The sequence below is a fragment of the Brassica rapa genome, chromosome A10, assembly GCF_000309985.2.
Source record: "Brassica rapa cultivar Chiifu-401-42 chromosome A10, CAAS_Brap_v3.01, whole genome shotgun sequence".
Lineage (NCBI taxonomy): Eukaryota > Viridiplantae > Streptophyta > Magnoliopsida > Brassicales > Brassicaceae > Brassica > Brassica rapa.
This window is the reverse complement of record NC_024804.2, coordinates 3,488,938-3,511,081: the sequence shown is the minus strand read 5'-3', so window position 1 is coordinate 3,511,081 and position 22,144 is coordinate 3,488,938. Positions and strand designations below refer to the sequence as shown.

General features: G+C 37.8%; 3 protein-coding genes across 4 annotated transcripts; all 3 read left to right on the top strand.

The window, feature by feature from the left end:
- The first annotated feature begins 1,890 nt into the window (after positions 1 to 1,890).
- Positions 1,891 to 2,793, top strand: LOC103844402. The gene is made up of 2 exons (XM_033282333.1): positions 1,891 to 2,318; positions 2,577 to 2,793. The coding sequence occupies exons 1-2, from the start codon at positions 1,891 to 1,893 to the stop codon at positions 2,791 to 2,793; spliced, it is 645 nt and encodes a 214-aa protein (XP_033138224.1).
- An 8,633-nt stretch (positions 2,794 to 11,426) lies between these two features.
- On the top strand, positions 11,427 to 13,326 carry LOC103843915. Its single transcript, XM_009120688.3, has 3 exons — positions 11,427 to 11,690; positions 11,757 to 12,074; positions 12,332 to 13,326. The coding sequence occupies exons 1-3, from the start codon at positions 11,568 to 11,570 to the stop codon at positions 13,070 to 13,072; spliced, it is 1,182 nt and encodes a 393-aa protein (XP_009118936.1). The 5' UTR covers positions 11,427 to 11,567; the 3' UTR covers positions 13,073 to 13,326.
- A 99-nt stretch (positions 13,327 to 13,425) lies between these two features.
- On the top strand, positions 13,426 to 15,281 carry LOC103843916 (serpin-ZX). Of its 2 annotated transcripts, XM_033281720.1 has the most exons (3): positions 13,426 to 13,541; positions 13,666 to 14,092; positions 14,307 to 15,281. In XM_033281720.1, exons 1-3 carry the CDS (start codon positions 13,504 to 13,506, stop codon positions 15,093 to 15,095), a joined length of 1,254 nt encoding a protein of 417 aa, XP_033137611.1. In that variant the 5' UTR covers positions 13,426 to 13,503; the 3' UTR covers positions 15,096 to 15,281. The 2 variants fall into 2 exon arrangements, with proteins under 2 accessions (XP_033137611.1, XP_009118937.1); XM_009120689.2 differs by lacking the exon at positions 13,426 to 13,541 and having other exon boundaries at positions 13,620 to 14,092.
- The last annotated feature ends 6,863 nt before the right edge of the window (positions 15,282 to 22,144 follow it).

The following is a 22,144-nucleotide window of genomic DNA, read 5'->3' as shown; positions in this document are numbered from 1 at the left end:
TGCCGGCTCATTAAGAAGGACGATAAGTGTGACGGTCCGGGGTTCAATCTGTATTCTAATTCTAATAACTTAAGAAATCTAATTTTTAAACATATATGTACCAAAAATAAATTAAAGAGGTTCTAATTTTTTTTGTATTTATTTTTCTTTTCGTTACAAAATCTACAAATATTGTAAGCTTTTAAAAAAGTAATTCTTTTGTTGATTAGGTTATTTCTGCTTAATCAATTTTAAAATCGTTAAATAAGTAAAAGTTCTAATTATATGTATATGTATTTATGGGTTAAGTTATGGTTCTATAAATAAATTTCTTGTGGAGTGAATGGAAAACACGTAAAATCGTTACACGATGTTACTTTCTTAGGGCATCTCTAACTCAACTCCAATTTTTACTTTAAAATGGAGTAAAAGTGAATATAGAGTAAGAAATACTTCAACTCAACTCTATATTTCACTTCATAATAAAGTTTACTCTATTTATAAAATAATTTATTTTTTGTTTGTTCATTAGAAATAAGAAATAAAGTGAATTTGAAGCATTTTTACTTCATATCCACTTTTACTCCATTTTAAAAGAACAAAATAATTTTTACATTGGAAATGTTCTTAACCTCTGAACATCACACACTCATACATTCATACATTCATGTCAATTATCTTTCCAATTTATCATTATTCTCTATCCTTTAATTATCACAATTTCTCCTCTAATTTATTCTCATACCTTTAAGAATCTATAACCCAGAATTAATTGTGTGTCGAAAACATATATTAAGCATCTGGTGGCATGCTATCATAGGATCATTAGAAATACTAAAATGTAAGCATGTTAAGTTTTTTTTTTTTTTTTGGAACTCTGTAAGCATGTTAAGTATTCTATAGTTTCCGAGGAACTTAATCTAAAAGGATATATTTAATAAACTTAAAAGTGGGCGTCATTGACCTTCAAGTGTCAAATTAAATTAGCATCATCATTAGATTTGAATCATTTGCAAGGCAAAAAGAGACTTAAATCCTCGAAAGAATGTCTATCTTGATCAAGAGTTGTCTATATATAATGATCAACCTGATTCAACCACCAAACATTTGTTTAAGTATGTCCATAATTACACAACTATGATGACGTTTCCTAAATTTGTGGTTTCTGACATTATTGCCTCGCAGCATGTGTGTTGTGAGCCTCCCAGCTTATCCCTACATCAATCATCATTATGCTCCTCTACTTTTACTCGCAACTAAAATCAAAACACGAAAAATTAATCTTCCAGATTTTATAGAGTATAATTTTTAATTACTATAAATTAAAATTACTAAAATATAAGAAAATCAATTATTTTTTATTACTATAAATGTATAACTCTCAGAAATTTTATATATTGCTAAACATAACACAATATATAGAAGTACATGTAGATGGCTCTCGAAAGAAGTAAAGGAAGTGTTGATCAATCCATTATACTTGTTTTCCCGACATATGTTATGTCCACTTTCATGCTTTCATTGGAGATATGTGAAAACCTTGCCAGCGTCATTGCAAAATTTTGGTGGAGTTCGAATCCACCAAAAAGAGGAATTCACTAGACGAAATGGGAAAAAGTCTGTTTACCAAGTGAGGAGAGTGGGATTGGATTTCGTATGATCCATGAGTTCAATCTTGCATTATTGGCAAAACAATTATGGAGGGTAGTACAATATCCAAATTCGCTGGTTGTCCGAGTCTTGAGGAGAAGATACTATAGATTGAGCTCGCCCCTGAGAGTAAACACTGTAAGCCGTCCATCCTACGCGTGGACTAGCATCTCCGCTGTAAGGAAGCTTTTGTTACTGGGGATAAGACAGAAGATACATTTTGGTTATGAAGTCAAAGTGTGGGATGATCCATGGATTCCAATGACACCTGCAAGGCCAACTACACCAGTACCAGTTATGCATCCAAATATGAGGGTCACTGATCTCATTAATCAGGAATCAAAGGGATGGGATGTTGAGTTGCTGGAACATTATGTCAATCCTGTTGATATATCTTTTATAAGGAGTTTGTCCATAAGCACAACTCATCGGCAAGACACGTTCTGCTGGAGCTACACAAGGAATGGCCAATACACAGTGAATGGCCAATACACGGTTAAATCTGGATATTGGGTGGCTCATAATCTATTAAGGACAGAGGAAGAAAAAGAAGTGTTAGAGCCAAGTATCACTAAGCTCCAAGTATTTTCTTGGAAATTAAAGGCGCCTAAGAAAATATGTCATCTTATATGGCAATTGTTAACCGGTCATGTGGCAGTAACGAGGAACTTAGTAAGGCATAATATGAGGTGTGAACTATTGCCCAAGGTGTGGTGACCAAGAGGAATCTATAACTCATGCCATTTTTGAATGCCCGCCAGCTCTACAAGTTTGGTCACTATCATCAACTCCAACAAGTCCTGATGTTTTCCAGTACCAAGCGTCTACACAAATATGAATTACTTGTTTTGGAGGAAGAACAATATAATCGAACCAGAAAAAGACATAGACCTTTATTCCTGGATAATCTGGTATATTTGGAATGCTCGAAATGATAAACTCTTTAGGAGAATAGACAGAGACCCTTTGGAGCTTGTGCGGTATGCTGAAAGTGAATGTCAGAAATGGTTCAATGCGAATGAGATGGTACCATCAATCGTACAAGAAAACAACATGGAGGAACCCCAAGCCATAAGCCTGGATAACATTTGCTTGCTAGATGGATCTTGGACATCCTCTGCTCAATTCAGTGGATGTGAATGGGCCTGGATGGACAATGGTTAGAACATTCAACTTACGGGGACACGGAATTTCCCTCGACGGGAATCAGCTTTGCATTCGGAAGTAGAAGCACTGCAATGGGCGATGGAGAATATGCTTCAACATTCGTCATGCCAGTGCTTCGGGACAGACTGCAAGGAGCTGATTGCAATGATTAAGGAACTTTATACATGGCCAAGCTTTGCAACAGAATTGGAGAGGATAGAGACACTACATATATGCTTCCCGTATTTTAATATCTCTTATGTTCCATGAGCGCAAAATCAGATTTCAGACTTTTTAGCTAAAACAACTAGATCCTTCCATAGGAAGTTACATTTTATTGGTTGTTTTGTTCCGGTCTGGCTACCCAGACCACCTCAAGTTTGAGTAATAGAATAACCATTCGACGAAAAAAAAAGAACACATGATATCTTTAAAAACTAATATGTAAAACTAGATAAATTTTTTTAAATGTTGTGCTCTTATATAAAATAGAACCTCATTCAAATGTTTCATAACAATTAGTTCATGTTTTTTTCTGTAAATAGCATCAACAACGTTTCTAATTAATTCTACATTAATTCCAAATAAATATTAGACTTAGTTAAATGCTTAGTTCATATGTTATCTTAGAAATTCAAAATGTTAGTGTATATTTCATAAAACACCTAAGCAAACGGTGATATCGGATGAATATCATTGACTTAGGAATATGAATCTTAACTAATACCTAAATAGTTAGATTCAACTACATTAGGAGAATCTTAACTAAGGATTGTTATCAAAGACACTAAAAACTTACTGAATATATCACAGATTCACTTATTTAAATTCAAAACAAAGGCAATCGTAGACAAAATACAAAAAAAATACAAAAAAAAACTTATAAAAAACATCATAACAATTAACAAGAAGAAACCAATGGCTTTGAACATCAACTTAACTTTTGGACTAAAGACCTTAAGCTTAACCATACTCTACATCCCACCTATGGATATGGCCAAGCTGAATGCAACTCCCGACTCCCAACCAACCCAATCCCCAATGGAAATACCCACTGAAACTGTAGTTGGCGGGTTTATTGATCAAGATCCACATGAAGCAAGGATACGCAAACATGACCAAAAGTGTAAGTCCATCGAGCAAACCGCGAGGCTAGACAGGGAAGAGAGAGCAACGCCAATGAAAAACGAGACAAAACTGAAAAATATTCTGAAACCTGATCTGACTCAGATTGAAAATGACTTGTTGTTTTGGCTTTTTAGGCAGCTGCATAGCTGTCAAAGGCATGCATGAAGTATATCTGAAAGCTGCTCAAGCAGATGAAGACTACTAAGAAAAATGATGTCGCTAATAAAATTTTTGTGAATGTTGAATGTATTTAGAGCAGCCAGCATACCTCCTGAAGGCATCTATAAGACCAAGAAAACTATACATCAAGAGTCTATATTAGAGTAACTGGAACTTACAAGGTTCCCATAGGCCCCAAAATCTTCGATGAAGATGGGAAAGATACAAAGAGTATTGAAGAAGTAAGCAACTTTAGCTCCTCTCCACATGGGTTATCAGCTGGATGTTTAAACATTGATGGCATTGATAAGTATCAAAGGAATTATTTCAGAAAGAAGTTGACAGGAAATGCTGAGGTGGCAGAGTTTGAGTCTTTTGGAGGGAAAACAAACAATCGGGAGGAGGCGGAGGGTTTGCAGTTAGATGGTTGAGGATCTCATCTCACCAATTGAAGTTTAAATAAGCAAGTGTCTGTTGCTTTCTCTTTTATGCTTGATTGTTGTAAACCCTTAGACACTATGAGTCTGAGCTCAAGATCGTAATGAGATTTTGAGGTGTGAATTTACAATCATTGAGTACGTATGAGAGAAAGAGAGAGATTCAAACTATTGTACTTGCATTTGAGAAGTAATCGAATACATTTGAGTTTATACACTTTGAGATATCGAAAAACTATCATTGATGCGGTGAAAATTTTGATTTAACGCGATTACGATGTCGACGAGTGGATCGCTAATGCAATCGAGGATCTCGGACGCGATGGAGGATTGAGAGAAGAAATCGAAAGCAAAACTCAAATTTCTGATGGGAGCTTACACGAGGTTAAAGGATTCGCAAGAGCCAACGAACGAGACATTATCTTCGCTACAGCAAGATGTATCGGAGTTCACGGTGTCGATTCATGCGTTGACGAAGGCTGTTGGCAAGATGCCGATTCATCAATCGACGAAACAATCAGAATCTTCGCCATCTTATCCTTAGGTATGATCTGCTAATCTGGAACAAAATGGAGATTCATCGTTAGGTTATCGATATGAAGATTTGAACTTAGCGACGAGAGATAGTATGTTGCGTAAGGTTGAGATGCCTTTGCTTGATTGTTCGCGTACATACGAGTGGTTGGTGGATGTTGAACATTTCTTCCACTTGAGGCATTATTCAGAAGAGTCCAAATTGGATATTGTTCCATTATGTTTGCGAGGTTCAGTGAAGAAGTTGTTTTCCTGGGTAATGAAGCGAGATGGTTTCAGTGATTGGACTGATTTTAAACAGAGACTGGTGATACGTTTCTCGGAGTCGATTGATGATGAACCTGAAACAACGTTGTTTGCCATTCGCCAGACTGGTTTTGTAGCAGCTTATGTTTCTGAGTTTGAGAACCTTTCAGCAAGTTACGGACTTAAAACATCATCACTTGGAGCGGATATTCTATAATGTTCTGTCACCAGAGATGAAAGAAGTGATTCAGATGAAAGATCCGCAAGGTTTATCTAATTACATCGCATCAGTTTTAAGAATGGAAATGGGCCATGATCAAAGGATTGGGCCGAGATAGGCCGATGCCCACAACGAGAATCGAGCTCGAAGAAGGAGTCGCAGAGATCGCATAACATGAAACTGAGATCGCGGAGCTACCACGGGGATCTCGGAGTCGACTTACTATAAAGAAAGAAGAAGAAACACAGAAGAGGACACTTTGAAAACCCTAGAGAGAGCTACACATTCACATTGATCTTGCTGTCTTCCCACTTCTAGATTCTCTCTTTATCGATCTCGTTTGTATCACTCGATCTAGTTCAATTCATTGTATTCGATCCCAGTTATCAATAAAGTATATTTTCGCCTACCGAAAACTACTTAACATCGTTGTGTTCTAAAGATATCGTTGTCCACATCATTTGTTTTCCCTAGATCAACCCCGATCACTAGGGGTGGGCGTTCGGGTACCCGTTCGGGTTCGGGTTGGGTATTTCGGATTCTCGGGTATTTCGGTATAGAGGTGTAAAACCCGTTCGGGTATTTCTGTACTTCGGGTCGTGTTCGGGTATTTTTAGTTCAGATTCGGTTATTTCGGATCGGGTTCGGATATTTAGATTTTGAAAAAAAATTAAAATTTTCATTTTTCAAGTTTTTTGTATTTAAACATATAACTTTCAGTTAACTAATTTTTTTTATTTTTAATAGATTGGATGGTTAATAGATTTGGACATAACATTTTAAAACTAAAAAAGTATTAATTTAGTTATTTTTAAAAAAAATTTGGATGTAACTTTTTATTAATTTTTGAAATAAAAAACTTAACATGCATTTTAAGTAAGTAGCAAATCATTTTTTCCGTAATTATATGTATATCATATGAACTTAAAGTATGTATAGTATTAATATAAATATTTTATATAAAATGAGAGATGTAAACTAGAAATATAAGGTTAATTATACATATGTTCGGTTATCTTTTGATATCAATTAGGGTCCGGGTATTATCCGTTCGGGTTCGGGTATCCAATCTCTCTGTATTCAATACCCGTTCGGGTATTTTGCTACTTCGGTTCGGATTTCGGTTCGGGTTTTTCGGATCAGGTTCGGGTGCCACTTCGGATATCGGGTAAAGTGCCCATCCTTACCGATCACTATCAAATACTTTGTGTAGATTTTAGGTTCTACAGTGATGATTTTGGAGCATTTTGGAGATATTTGGAGTAAGCACTCGAGACGACCATCGAGCACGACCATCGGTCGACATTGAAGAGGAATAATTGATCAATGTTCACATCTTGACATCGATCAACAGCGAAGCGTGCAGAAAGCCCGTTTTGTCTCAACCGACTTAGAGCCCAAGTCTTCACCAATTTACAAGATTACCCCTGACGAGTTTAAACCTAATTATATAAGATTTCTCAACATGTTAGAGGCAAAGTGTGCTTTCTTGTTTTACTGATTTCACAGCAAAGGTTTTCTAGGATTTTTAGTAGATTGGAGAGAAGATCCAAAGAGAATTGTGATTGAAACTCCATTGATATCTATATATTTATCTATGCAGTTTTTATATCTTATTGCTGTTATGAATTACTTAGCCATGTGTGAGTAGTTCTCTTTGTTAAATTTAGGATTTAAATAGGTTATGAGGGATTAGCTCCAACTAAAGATTGCTAAGTTGTGATATTCATGTTTAGGATTGTCATTAGTGCATGTTTCTATATTAGCTACCTAGAACTTGCCCTAGGAGTTGTAGACATAAGCGATAGCTTGCATCTCACCCTGAATCCATCCTAACTGAGCTAAGATTGCTAAAATAAGGCCAGAGCTGATCCATGAAGCTTAATGAGCATATTCAATCCGTGCATTAACGCTTGACCAAGAGCGTCAATCGATATTCCAATCGAATAAGCGGTCGGTGTTTCGACAAGTGTATCGATCGATATTCCTATAGAATAATCGATCGACACTGGTCAATAAACAAACCTAGAAAGCGAAAGCCTAATGGTTTGTTACTAAGTGTTGAACTCTATAATATCATGCATACAACTTATCAGGCATCTGTAGGATTATAATCCTAATTACCTGAATAAAAGCCCTAAGTCTAGCTACTTTTATCTAACTACCAAAACCCCAATGAATCAATCGAGCAGTTAACTTGCTCACAAACATTTTTTTTATATTTAATAATAAACAACCTAGCTTAATCAATTTAATTATATTTATTAGGCTCCCTACCTCTATGTGAATTCGATCCCTAAGTAGTACAACTGAACTTTTTTATTTTAGAGAGTAATTCACTTATTAGGATAATTTGAGTGATATTAAAACTTTTTATAAAGCATGAATTGCACTTGCTAGAAACATTACAAACTGCCTCTCGGATAAGAAAAAAAATAGCATCAGATATCATAATTTTTTTGATTGGCCAATGTTGTGTAGATCGCATTCTAACTAGGGGTGGGCATTTCGGTTTAGTTTCGGGTTCGGTTTGGATTCGGTTTGGTTTGGGTAATTTGGGTTTTATAAAACTCAAACCAATTAAAACCAAAGTAGCTTTGGTTTGGGTTCGGTTTGGGTTTAATTTGGTTTGGTTCAGTTCGGTTTGGTTTAGATTTAGTTCGGTTTATATTATTATGGTCTAATTTGGTTCGGTGTAGTTCGGGTTGATTATAAAATATGAAGGCATCAGTTTCATACTTTTATTAAAAAATAATCAACTCATAAACGATAGAGTGAGAATATAAAAACTTATGCTACATGATTTTATATATAATAGTATTATTTGAATCATATTTATAATTTTTTTTTAAGATATGGAAGTTATGAAAAAATGAAAAACGAAACTTTAACTAAAATTTGCAATATGTTAATATATATATATATATCATATATATTTTTACTATATATATTGGATTATCGGTTTGGTTCGGTTTGGTTCGGTTTAAACTCAAACCAAACCAAACCGTTCGGGTTGAGTAAAACATGAACCAATTGGGTTACATAAAGAGCACGGTTTAGTTTGGTTCGGTTTAACTTCGGTTTGGTTGGTTCGGTTCGATTCGGTTTGAGTTTTTTGCCCGCCCCTAATTCTAACGGATAGATGATATGTTTGCATAAAAGAAATAAAACGTCTTAACTATCAAACTATGAATTATTTTATTTTTATTCTGAGAGGAGAGTTTATGGGAAGAGCCAGAGAACATGGTATTAAACAGTAACATAGAACAAATTCTTTTTGTCACATCGTTGTTTGTCGCAAGAACATATGGAACCAAAGGAAAGAAATGCCTTCATCTAATGTTCATAGTGATTCAAAGTGAATGGATGATGAATCTTGATGCTCCTAAGATATGAGTGATTGCATGAAAAGGGGAAGAAGAAACAGAAGTATTATATACCGATAAAGTCTAGAGTGAAGGTAGATATGAACCACAACATCAAATGAGAGATGACATTTTTTTTAAGATTTAGAAAAAAAACCTACAGAAATCTGTCATGAGATTACATATTCAAGGCACTAGTTGGATATCTAAAAGGAGTCCGATAGAGATGGAGACGTCAAACGGGCGATGATACTGATGGCTTTAAGACGATGAAAGATTGTTTGAGGTAATACTTATGTGGTTGGGAGCTGAAGGAAGATCTACACTTGAAAAAGCTCACGGGTAATGGTACCTGTTACTTCTTATTCTCGATAGATTAATTACAAGTATTTCAGATGTGCTGTAAAAGAAGAATTGTGTTGTGCTTAAGTTGGATAATATGAAATTTTGGACTCAGTTATGGTCTCGCCACAGGGTGGTTAGTGAGTAATGGTGATTTAAGATCTCGATAGATCATGCACTAAGAGAACATAAGTCTGACCATGAGGGTGTTGATTAAACAGAGCAATACATGGGAAAATCTATTCAAGAACTTGATCTATCTTATTGCAAGTGCTGCATTCCTAGCTACCGGCTCATGCCTTCCGGTACCAACTGTCAGCAGAGACTGGATCTAGGAGCTGAGGTTTTAAAATGGTCAATAGGTGTCTGTCACTTCAGGAAGTGAAGATTATTCTCTTAAGGGGTACTGATTGACTTTATGGTGGACATGGTTTTGACGTGATAGATTACATAAAGAATCCAGCCACTGAAATTCCTGTAATATTTTTTAACTCATTTGAAGCAGAAACAAAAAAAGGTAAATGGCAGAAAAGACGTAAAGATATTGTCTGAGCAAAGTGTGAGTTGCAGGTTTCTGGATTCTGAAAGAAGAAATGAGGTTTCAAATAGATTTACTACTGTGTCTCTCAGCCTCTATGCTGTCAAATATTTTATGAATAATGTTTTGTACCAATTCTTTGAGAATAATGGTGAAGAGAGGCAGGTGTCATCGTGAAGGAGGATGGCTAAAGCAATGTGGGCTTAAGTCAATGCGTTTGTGACCTGAAAACAGAATTTGACTTGCAAATATGCATAGATGACTTTTGTCGTGAATATCATGAATCAGAATTAGTGGATCAAGGCTTGGTTGCTTCAATAATTTTTTTTTTTTTTTGGTTTGTTTGAATCTCATGTCATCACTAGGTTAATTTTGTAGATTTCATCTATGTAAGCAAGCATGATAGATATGAAGTTGATCTGAAATTAACATCCAGTTTTAAAGATGTGCTGAAGACATGAGCACATAAGCTGATAATGGATTGTCCATAGAGTTCCAGGTATAATCACATGGTTTTGTTTGCGATTGGCTAAAAGATTGAAGCTTAAATGCAGATTAATCAAGCTACAAGCTCTAGACAAGGTTGATGAATAAACACATGGAATTCTATCTCACTCAGCTGAGGTAATGGAAAGGAATGCAAAGAAAGCTTGACTCGTATTGTTGGATTTTACTTGAACGCCAAACTAAGTCTAGAGAAGAAGAATAAGATGTTAGATCGTGTAAAATTTACACTACGTGATTTCTTCATGAGAACAGATGCATATTGTGGTGAGTCTTCTGGAACAAAGCTGACCGGAGCGATAAAGAAGTAGGCCGTGAATACAAATGGATAAAAAAACTGCTGAGACAAGGCAACCGACAAAAATGTGAAATAGATACCATATGACTAACTATTGTAACTAAGAGTGTTGGTTTAGAGATCCTGCCTACAGTGTAACTCGATCGCTTTCAAGGATTAAGGTTTTTTGATATCTCTAACTAAGGTCGTGAGAGAACTCCGAATACAGTTAACTTCTATGGTATCATCTATGTGTGCCAGTAAATATCATATATGAAATGTTTCACTAGAAGATTCAAATTTTGTAGAGAATTTCGGGAATGAAATCATACATGTTCTATACTAAAATTTCAGAGGAGTCGGATCTTAGCGTCAATACTAATGGAAGTAGCAAACACATGTGGCATCAGATGGAACAACTAAGATGTCATGAAAGATGCAAAGATGTTGAACTGAAAAAACATCTCTAATTCAAGGAATAGAAGTCAGGAGTTGACGAATTTGTTTGAAAACCATTAAATAAGATGAAGTGAGACAAATTGGTTTGGAAAGCAAACATCTACTATGATGAACCGATATATCTTTTTTCGAGAAGGAGAATAGCTGTCGTTAGAAAATCCAATCTCGAGCTCGATCAGGTTCTTTTTGCAAACAACATTGAAAAAAGCTGATTTCAACAATGATGGGCGAAGAGATGATCAAAAAAGCTTGAGACTCGATTTTCTTACGACAGCAAATAGACTGACGCTTGAAAAAGTGTTTTAGATCAATAAATTGAGTCGTCGTCATAACACTCTGGGCTCCAATTAGATTTTGAGTTTGTATTGAAGTGAAATGGACTGTCTTGTAACAGCCCATTTGTGATTTTATTAATAAAACATTGGAGACGAAAAAAAATAAAATAAAAAAGGTTATAATCGATCGATAAAACAAATATGATTTGTCAGAAAACTTCAATGGGCTTCAATCATCATCGTCACTCGCCTAAACGGTCGTCGTTGACGCTGGCAGTTACGGCGGCGTAAAACAGATCGGACTAGTTATGAAGCTCCGCTCCCCTTTCTCCGTCTTACTCTCTCTCTTCATCCGAGCCCTTACTCTATCCTTAGCTCTCGATCGTTCCCACGCGGACGAATCCACCATCACCACAACGCCAATTCTACAGGTACAAACAAAAACTCAATCAATCTTCATCTCCGATATTGGTATCAGAATCTTGTTTCCCGATTAGGATGTGTTGAAGGAGATATCAACGAAGCAGAAGTGGAATCCTGAGGAAGTTAGGTTTTCGAAATTGGAAGTTAAGAAGCTCCGTATAGGTACGGGTCGGAGCTTTGAGATCCGGATCCGGTTAGGGAAGAGCAGATTCGTTTTCATCTTCCCGGACGAAGTAACCGATTGGAGAAGATGCGGCGGAGGAAGCAACGTGGAGTTGGATGAGATTGTCAAGCAAGTTAATTCCACTAAGGTTCTTGATCCCATCCTCTTGAAAGGTCCACTTGAGCTACGAGTCCATGGCGACGATCACCGTCTCTCCCTTGCCTTGCCGGTACTCTCTCTCTTACCATTTCTTGATTCTTGATTCTTGATTCTTGATTCTTGATCTTGAACAGTTAAATACTCTTACAATATTCTGTTGGATTTTTAACATTAAGACTATGCTTTACCAAGACAGTGTCAGTAGTTTTGTCAACATGTTGAATATGACAAATCCTTAGAACCTTCTACTTTGTTTTGAAGCTCTTTTTCTTTAGTTATGGCAGAAACATTGTAACTGATGAGTGGAGGTTATGATTTGGTTTTCAGATTAACATCTCGCACATTGGTTTAAAACGAGTCCTTGTCAGTGAGGGAATCTCAGTAGAGATAAGGGAAGCTCAGGCAATCTCTCTTTTCCACTCTTCCAGTCGAAGGTTCGCTGCTACTGTAGATATTAAAGAAGGAGGAGGTTGTTCATGGTCATCTCTAGGCCCCGTGTGTGTGCCATTGCCTCCCATACAAATCATAGGATCAGCTTCATTGGTTGCTTTTAGGACTCCAGAAGCAGATTCACAAATCAAGACTTCTTTCTTATCCGATGAAACAATCCAGTTACTTCCAGAAAAGTGTTATGATAAAGCTCACACGTATAAGCAGCATTATCTCCCTAGTGATCTTCTTGGCTTGAAGATTGACAAGTTGGAAAAAGCTCTGAGCTCTTTAAGGAGCAATGGAACTGCGCAAACGGTAAGCTCCGTGACAGCAAAACTAAAAGCTTCAGGCATGGTGCGGTTTCAGTTAGAGATCGGGAGAAGAATTGGGAGCAACGAGAGTGAAACTAGTAAAAGAGCAGAGTGGAGAACCAAACCGAAGATCGAACGTGTTTGGTTTGAAGTAAAGGCGAAAGTTGAAGGCGATAAGTTGAAAGCAGTAGGGATGAGAAAAGTGGTGCCCTTCATTGAAGTGGATACAGAGGCATGGAGCAGTATGATGTCTAACATGTCATTCACTAAGTTCCCATCGATACTTGGTCCTCAAGAAGCTTTAACACTCGACGTCAAATGGTAGTAGGCGCACAACCAACACTTTGTAAGTAAAATATCAAACAAAGGTCTTCAATACCTTTTGTTTTTGTCTTTGTTTGATGATATTCTCCAAACACAGAGTCTCACAATCATTTCCATGCACTGTATTTACTCTCCCTTGTATGTATAGACTTCTTGTTAGCTATAAAATAATATTTATCACGTAAACTGGAGAGTTGTCAAGAGTTATTAGATGAAACAGCTTTTGCGTTTTGAACATGTGTAGTTTTACATATATTCTTGGGTACCTATATTTTTCCCTCCCTATCTCTCAACGTTTAATCATTGCTTGAAGCGGTGGTAAACACAAGGATAAGCAACGCACAGATTCGCATAAAAATATCTGCATATAAATCATAGTTGGTCTCCACATATACATTTCAAAATCAAAACACTATTGTCAACTATTTACCCATGTGTCACCTTCTCCGCTTGGCCCTTCGACGCGTGCGGTGCGTGTAAATTATATTTCTTTCTTGTACCGACATGCCAACACTTACATATATTTATATATATAGTTTATAACATATTATCAAAATAAATATCTCAGTCGCGGTCTTCTAAATTCGTTGCTAGTAAATTGATGGACCAGTCAGCTCCTCGACCAGCGAAAATGGACGTGCGAGAATCAATCTCACTGCAAAACCATGTCTCCTTGAGCCTCGCCAAGAACGTGATCTCCACCGTCTCTAAAAACTCCAACGTCATCTTCTCCCCGGCATCGATCAACGTCGTCCTCGGCATAATCGCCGCTGGATCCGCCGGCGCTACCAAAGACCAGATCCTCTCCTTCCTCAACTTCCCTTCAATCGACCACCTCAACACCTTCTCCTCCGATATCGTCTCCGCCGTCCTCGCCGACGGCAGCGCTAACGGTGGCCCTAAACTCTCGGCGGCTAACGGTGTATGGATCGATAAGTCTCTGTCATTCAAACCTTCCTTCAAGCAGCTCTTGGATGGTTCTTACAAAGCTGCTTCTAATCAAGCAGATTTTCAGACAAAGGTGTGTTTTTTTTTATTTTTCTAGTTTCTTGAAAAAAAATCAAGATTTTCTTGATTTGGGATTCTTGTGCTTAATCTAACTGTTAACGCACTTATTGAGGCTTGTGAGGTGTAAGAAACATATAAAGACCAACCTTTGTATATGTTCATTGATTCTTGAGGGAGTCTTGTGTTTGCTTGTGATTGATTTCATGTTCGATGAATTTGTTCTGAAGGCTGTGGAAGTGATTGCTGAAGTGAATTCATGGGCTGAAAAGGAGACAAATGGTCTCATTACTGAGGTTCTACCGGAAGGATCAGCAGACAGTATGACCAAACTGATATTTGCAAATGCTTTGTACTTCAAGGGAACATGGAACGAGAAATTCGACGAATCGCTGACAAAAGACGGAGACTTTCACCTTCTTGACGGTAGTTCCAAAGTGACTGCTCCGTTTATGACCAGCAAGAAGAAACAGTACGTGAGTGCCTACGAAGGTTTCAAAGTGTTGGGACTTCCTTACTTGCAAGGAGAGGATAAGAGACAGTTCTCAATGTACTTGTATCTTCCAGATGCAAACAACGGTTTGTCTGATCTTCTGGATAAGATGGTTTCTACTCCAGGGTTCTTAGATAGCCACATTCCACGCAGACAAGTTAAGGTCGGCGAGTTCAAGATTCCTAAGTTTAAATTCTCTTTCGGGTTCGAAGCTTCAGATGTTTTGAAAGGACTGGGACTGACTTCGCCCTTCTCTGGTGAAGATGGTCTGACTGAGATGGTTGAGTCTCCAGAGATGGGGAAGAATCTAAAGGTATCGAGCATTTTCCATAAAGCGTGTATTGAGGTGAATGAAGAAGGAACAGAAGCTGCAGCTGCATCAGCTGGAGTTATAAAGCTAAGGGGTTTGGCTATGGAGGAAGAGATTATAGATTTTGTGGCGGACCATCCGTTTCTGTTGGTGGTCATGGAGAACATAACAGGAGTGATTCTGTTTATTGGTCAAGTCATTGATCCGTTGCATTAACCTGGCTTTTACTTGAGAGTAATCAAATAAAATCAGTTGTGGTTTGAGGACTTTTTTTCCTGCTTACATCCTTTGTTTAACTTTGATGTGTGCAATAATAATACTCACTTCCTTTTTTTTTAATATATTTTCTATGTATTTCAACTCTCTGTAAAATGAAAAATAAAAAATATTCTATTTGCAATTTCTTATGGTGACAGCTATAAGCTAAACATAAAAGGTATTTAAGAATACCTTGATTGATGTCACATATTTATGTATGTATATGTGATAGATCAGTTTCAAGTTCGATGCGTGCAGTTCGAACCGGGGTGGCCATTCACTTACCCGTGAATCATCTCACCACCAAACCGGACGAATAGCTGCAGCCACAGCGCTTGGCCATTCACTTACCCGTGAATCATCTCACTACCAAACCGGACGAATAGCTGCAGCCACAGCGCTTCCCAGGTATATATATCTTGAATTATATAATAAAAAATTACCAGATAAGTCATAAACTTTTGTATTTACTAGAATAATTCATAAGGCAAATAAAAATACCAAAACATTCCTTCCTTTTATTATTCAAAAAATTGCCACTCATATTTATAAATATAGAAATATTTAATTATTTTTCAAAAAAAAAATTCACTTCGCCGTCGAGAGAGTTTGGATCGTGTTCTCCGAAAGCTACAAAAGCAAATCAGATCCTTCCTTTTCATTTCTGTCTTCGACGACTTCTCCATCACAGCCGCCTTCCATTTCGTCACCTCCACCCGAGCTTGCCGCCGTCTCTATTGTACAAGAGGAACCCTAAATCGGAGATCACCTCTGACAAATCTAAATTTAAATCGAAGATAATTGAAAGTGTAAGTCTTAAATCTATGCAATTCTAAGTTTTTATTACATGTTTTTAACATGTATTGTTGTTTGATTGAATGTTGGTAAAATTATGGAATGTTTTTATGTGCGTCAATACTATATGAAGGGAAAAAAAAGATTGTTGTCCAAAAGTTGAGTTAAACCTTGTGCAGTTATCTTTCGCGATAACTGGATGTTCGCTTGATAAACTCTGACCAGAAGTGATTCCAACTTTTATATTTCATATACAAGTCTTACAAAAGAAAAAATCTGAATTTGCCTCTGAGGCAGGAGTGAGATATGATGGTGTTTATAGGATTGAGAAGTGTTGGCTAAAAGTTGGAGTGCAGGTATGCATACAACTTAATAACAATAATTTTTCACCAGTTATGTATGTGTAGAGAGGGTGATTATTTTCCTGACCTATTCTTCTGCTTTTCATAGGGTTCTTTTAAGGTCTATTGTTACCTTTTTGTTAGATGTGATAACAAGCCAGCTACATGGACCAGGTTATATATCGTTCTTCGAATCGCCTTCTTTTATGTTTTCTGTTTGAGTCTAACGCTCTGGGATATACGGCAGTGACGAACATGGAGATCGTTCAAGACCTTTGCCTAAGCTTGAGAATGCAATAGACATGTTTGAGAGAAACGAAACTCCATCATGAAATTTTGATGTAAGTTCAATTTTAGCATTCAGAGTGTGATCAGATATCAAATTTGTTTTACCTTATTTGTAATCTCTTCTATGTACTTGAGGAGCTTGTAATCTAATCCATCACAACTCACACTTAGCCTCAATAGTTCCTCATATGCATCTCTATAAATGGTTATATAAAATCTCGCCATATATGTGTTGTGTAGTGTCAATGGATCAGCGATTTTGAGCTTTGGATTATACACTGTGATTTGGAGAAAAGAAAAAGAGGACTCAACTAGAACTGTAGCAGGCTCTGAGAAGTCACCGTTGATGGTTAACACACACCTTATAAGATGAAGCCTCATCATTAAGATGTGATGATGAAAGTAGAGTACTTTTCAATGGATATGGAGCCATCAAAAGATATGGTCCTCAATATTTCTTATGAATACATGTATTTAGTACATTATTTATTAACTTGTAGTATCATTTAGTACATACCTTGTAAAGAAGCCCTTCAACATAAGCTAAAATCATTAGCATTTTAGTGTATATATCTGGTTCTTGTTATTGTTCTCTATAATATAACCTGAAAAATAAGCAAAGCCTTCTTCTACAACTTATGTGCAATCTAAGCTTAGCAGCCGCTAGTATGTTATGTGATGTATTATAGATTTTATCCATTTTTAGCTATGGTAAATAAATGTTTTCAAATACATTATACTCCTTTTGTTCCATATTGTAAGTAATTTTAGTTAAAAGCACTAATATTAAGAAATTGTTGCTTTTGTAAAAAAATATTATTTAATCTTGAATTCAACCTATTATAAAAAAGCTAGTATTATTTGATTGGTTACACAATATCCAATAAAAATAAAATGTGCATTGAAATATGAAAACAACTTATATTGTGAAACAAATATTTTTTGCTAAAACTACTTACAATATAAAACGGAGGGAGTAGTTGTTTTGGAGTCTCTCTAGTATGTTTCCAGGTTTTGGAGTGATTTGGAGGAAATATGTGATTTTGATATATTTTAGAGATAAAATGATAAAGACCCGAAGTTGACCATCGACCACGACTATCGATCGATGGGCAAAGGCAACAATCGATCGATACACACTCTGTGGTATCGATCGACGGTGAAGCGCACAGAAACCAGATTGGGTTTCAGCCGACTTAAATCCCAAGTCCAACAAGAATTACCAGATTACCCTTGACGAGTTTTAACCTAATATTTATGTGCTCTGCCATTGTTCTAGGCAACACACACTTTCATACTTTCTATTTTTCATACAGCAAAATACTTAGAGTCTTAGGTTTGGAGAGAAGATCGAAGAACTCCTTCAGAGCTTTGTGATTGGAACCCTAGTTTTTTTACTTTATCTTGTTTTTGCAATCTATTTATTTTATTGTTATGAATTGCTTAGCCATGTCTGAGTAGTTCATCTTGTTAGATTTAGGGTTCAGATAATCATGAGAGATTAGCCCAAAATATAGAATTTACTAAGTGTCAGGATATTAATCAACTAGACTCTTCTTAATGCATGTGTTCTAGAATAACTAACTAGAACCTTGTCTTTAGATGTTAGGGTGCATTCAGAAGATTGGTTCTTTGTCTGAAATAGTTTTGGTTCTGCTAGGATTGCTGGAATCGATCGACACTTTCTCAGGACCAACAAGCGACAGCTGAGATCCTAGATCCGGCGATAGATAGCCTAAATATACAGAAGTTGATCGGCTATTCTAATTGTTTGAGTTCTATAATATCCATATATACTTAGTATATATATCTATAATCCTGATTGACTGAATATAAATCCTAAGTCTAACGTCTCCCATATCAATCTTAAAACCCAATCAATCAACTGAACAATTGCTTGTTCACCACTGCTTATTTACTGCTTTAAACCATTCAATCTAGCTTAACTATATAACTAGATAGATCTAGTGTGTGCTTTACCTCCCTGTGAATTTGATCCCTGGAATACTACAATTGAATCTCTTATTTGAGAGAGTACAAATGACTTATAGGGTAATATGAGTGATATCAAATTTGGCACCGTTGGCAGGGAGCTTCGATCGCCATTAGATCAAACTTAGTTAGGTTTAGTCTAGATTATTGTTACTTACAAAAAAAACTGAGAATTTTTTTTCCGTCTTTTCAGGTGCATACCCAGCAGTACCAGAAGCAACAAGGAACATACACTTCTCTTTTCAGACACCATCCGCAAAGGCAAACGTACTTCATCGATCGACAACAACACTTGTTCATCGACCGACATTCATCTTCCACCATCGACTGAGACTACTATTCCGTCGACCGCCCATATCCACCCAACATCGATCGACATTCCACCTCGGACATCGATCGACACTGAGCCGTGAGACATGGTTGCGACACTAGTACTTATTCATGATGCAACTGGAAACCTGCATGACCAGGAGGGTCATCTGCGTAATGCAGCAGGTCAGAAGATAGATAATCAGGGGACTGTAATTCGTGATACCGATGATGATATTGCAGTTGCTCAAGCTGTAAACGAGGCTGCTAGACCGAGGACATTATTTGATTACAACATGCCAAATTAGTACTACGAGAACATATCTGCCATCCGTCCTCTAGCCATACAGAGGCAAGATCCTGAGTTGAAGTCTCAATACTTTACACTCGTGGGACACACACCCTACTGTGGGTTATCACACGAGCATCCTATGGACCATCTAGAGAGGTTTGAGGATTTAGTTTCTGCTGTAAAAGCCAATGGAGTCCCTGAGGACTATCTGTTTTGCAAGCTCTTCAAGTACTCACTTGCTGGAGACGCTTCGCACTAGGTTAAGCAGTTACCAGTAGGAACTCTGACATCATGGGCCGAAATCAAGAATGCATTTTTATGCCACTTCTTTGATGAGGCACGTGCTGAAGACTTGAGGATCATGATTGCTACATTCACACATGAGCCTATAGAGTCATTCAGAAGCTCCTGGATCAGATTCAAGTCATATCAGAGAGATTACCCACACCATGGATTCAATCAAGTGCAGCTGCTCAGCACTTTCTTCAGAGGCATCACACTGGCATATCAGATGGCTTTAGCCTCAGCTAGTGATGGAAACTTCAACACTAGGAATCCAGAGGAGGCGATCAGACTTATTGAGAACTTGGCATCCAGCAACAACACCAAGAACACTGATTTCGAGAGAAAAAAATTGGCCCCTGCCCTAGGGAAGGAGCAGTTGGAGGAGGTAAAAGCTAAGCTAGATAGTGTTCACAAGCTTCTCAAGAAACAAGTTAGCTTTGCAGAGGATGTAGATGCTGTGGATGTCAACAGTGACATGGAAGAAGAAGAAGATGTGAACTTTGTCAGTGGTTCAGGCTTTCAGAATCAGAGGTTTGGAAATCAGAGTGGATATAGAAACTTCTATGGCAATGGTCAAAAGAGTGGATACAACCAGAGTTCACAGTACCAGAAACCCTACAACAACAACTACAAAAGGAACAACAAACCTTATGGAAACTCCTACTACCAGAATCAGCCACATCAGACTAAGGAGAGCAAGACAAAGTCCATGCTCGATCAAGTTCTTGAGGGTCAGCAGAAGTTGATGGTGAATTTTGATGGAAAGATTGATGTTGTCTACTCAGAGCTGAACTCAAAGTTTGAGTCTTTGAACACACATGTGAGGAAGTTGGAGACACAAGTGGTTAAGACTGCACACACTATTAAAAGGCAGGAAACCTTCATGAAAGGTAAAGGAGATGAATCACTGAAGCACCACGTGAATGCCATCATGAATGATGATTTCTGGCAAATGATTAAGGAGGAGAAGCTCCAAGAGGTCGATTTCCAAGTGGAAAGCTCCATGAGTTTTGGCGGTTTACATTGGTGTCGATCAATACCAAGCGAGCATCGACCTACAGAGACTGACCCACATCGATCGACATCAGTTTCTCCACATCGATCGACAAAGGAGGTTACAACATGCACGACAGTTAGAATCCTAACTCACGAGGAGTTCATAGCCAAAAAACCTCATCCACCCAAAACCCTTCCGTATCATGAAGTTTGAGATCGATCGACAAGAGGATCCAGCTGCCGATCGACATCTAGACTCCACTGATGATTGACACAATGCACCTAGCATCGATCGACAACCACTCTTGACCTACCGAGTGTAGTTACCAAAGATAGACGTATCACGACTGAATACACTCAGAAACCCATCTCAACCTTCAGAACACATGGCTGATAACTTCGAACAACTTTCTGTTGATGTACTAGAGCCGATGCAAGTTGATCAGAATTCTGAGAGGAGAACCTTGAGGAAAAAAAGGAAAAAGTTCCTAAGCATCTCAAGCGAGGTATTAATGAGAAGGAGATGGATAGCTTCACCAAAAGAGTTCTCAGGATACCCTTGGAAAAGACATTCGAGGAGGCTTACTTTACCCACATGTTGTGGATGTTTTTCAGGGAAACCAAGGAAACTGAGCAGGATATACATAGCCTCTTCGATCAGATCAGAGATAAGATGAAGCAGCGGATCACATTGAAGAAGAAGAGTGATCTTGAGAAATTTGCAGTGCCTTGCTTGGTTAAAGGCATTGAATTTCCATGTGTGTTGTGTGACACAGGTTTATACGTCAGCATTCTACCCAAGGTAATGGCAGACCATCTGAGTTTGAATATAGAGCCTTAGCAGGATTCATTCACTTTCGTGGATCATTCTACGAGGAACTCATGAGGAATCATCAGAGACCTTGAGGTGCAGATTGGAAACACACTTGTTCTAGTTGACTTCCATGTCCGGACAACAACCAGAACAACAATCATTCTCTACTGCTTTGGAGAGCTTTCATGGCTAATGTTGGAGCAGTTTTCAACATGCAGACAAATCAGCTGTGTCTAACACGGATAAATCCTGACGTCCACTCTGATCCAATCAGAGTTATGAGGCCATGGACATCTGACACTGGGCTAACACCGGATTCATTGCAGCATGCCACTGCAATAATGAGGATGAATACGAAACCGAGTATTCAGGAACGATTGACAGCGAGATCCCACCATCGATTGACGGAGACATTCATCCACCGATCGACAACACGTCACTAGAATCGATCGACAACAGCCATGCGAATGAGACTTTCACTTTGCCATGACACTGCTATCCGCGCTTTGACGTTGCTACACAGCCTCAGACAACGATTGATTACCACTACGGTGACACGATCAGCAGACAGGGCGATTATTCAATAGGTAGTTGTGCAGATGAGAGCCTTTACAAGAGCTCCGCAGTCGAGACAGAACTACCAGAGACGAGATCTGATGAGTATGACGAGGACTACCACAGAGAAGAAAACATTGAGTACCATGGTCTGGCCATGGATGATCAAGGACTTCTCCATAGATCATCTGCATACGCGACGTTAACATCGATCGACGGCGAAACCCGAAACCAGAGAGGAGCAGGGGCAACACCCTTTGCCCTAACCTATCAATCAGGAATCCGTCTCAGCCGCCAGCCGTCGACAATCAACATCAGAAACAACCCATCGATCATCATT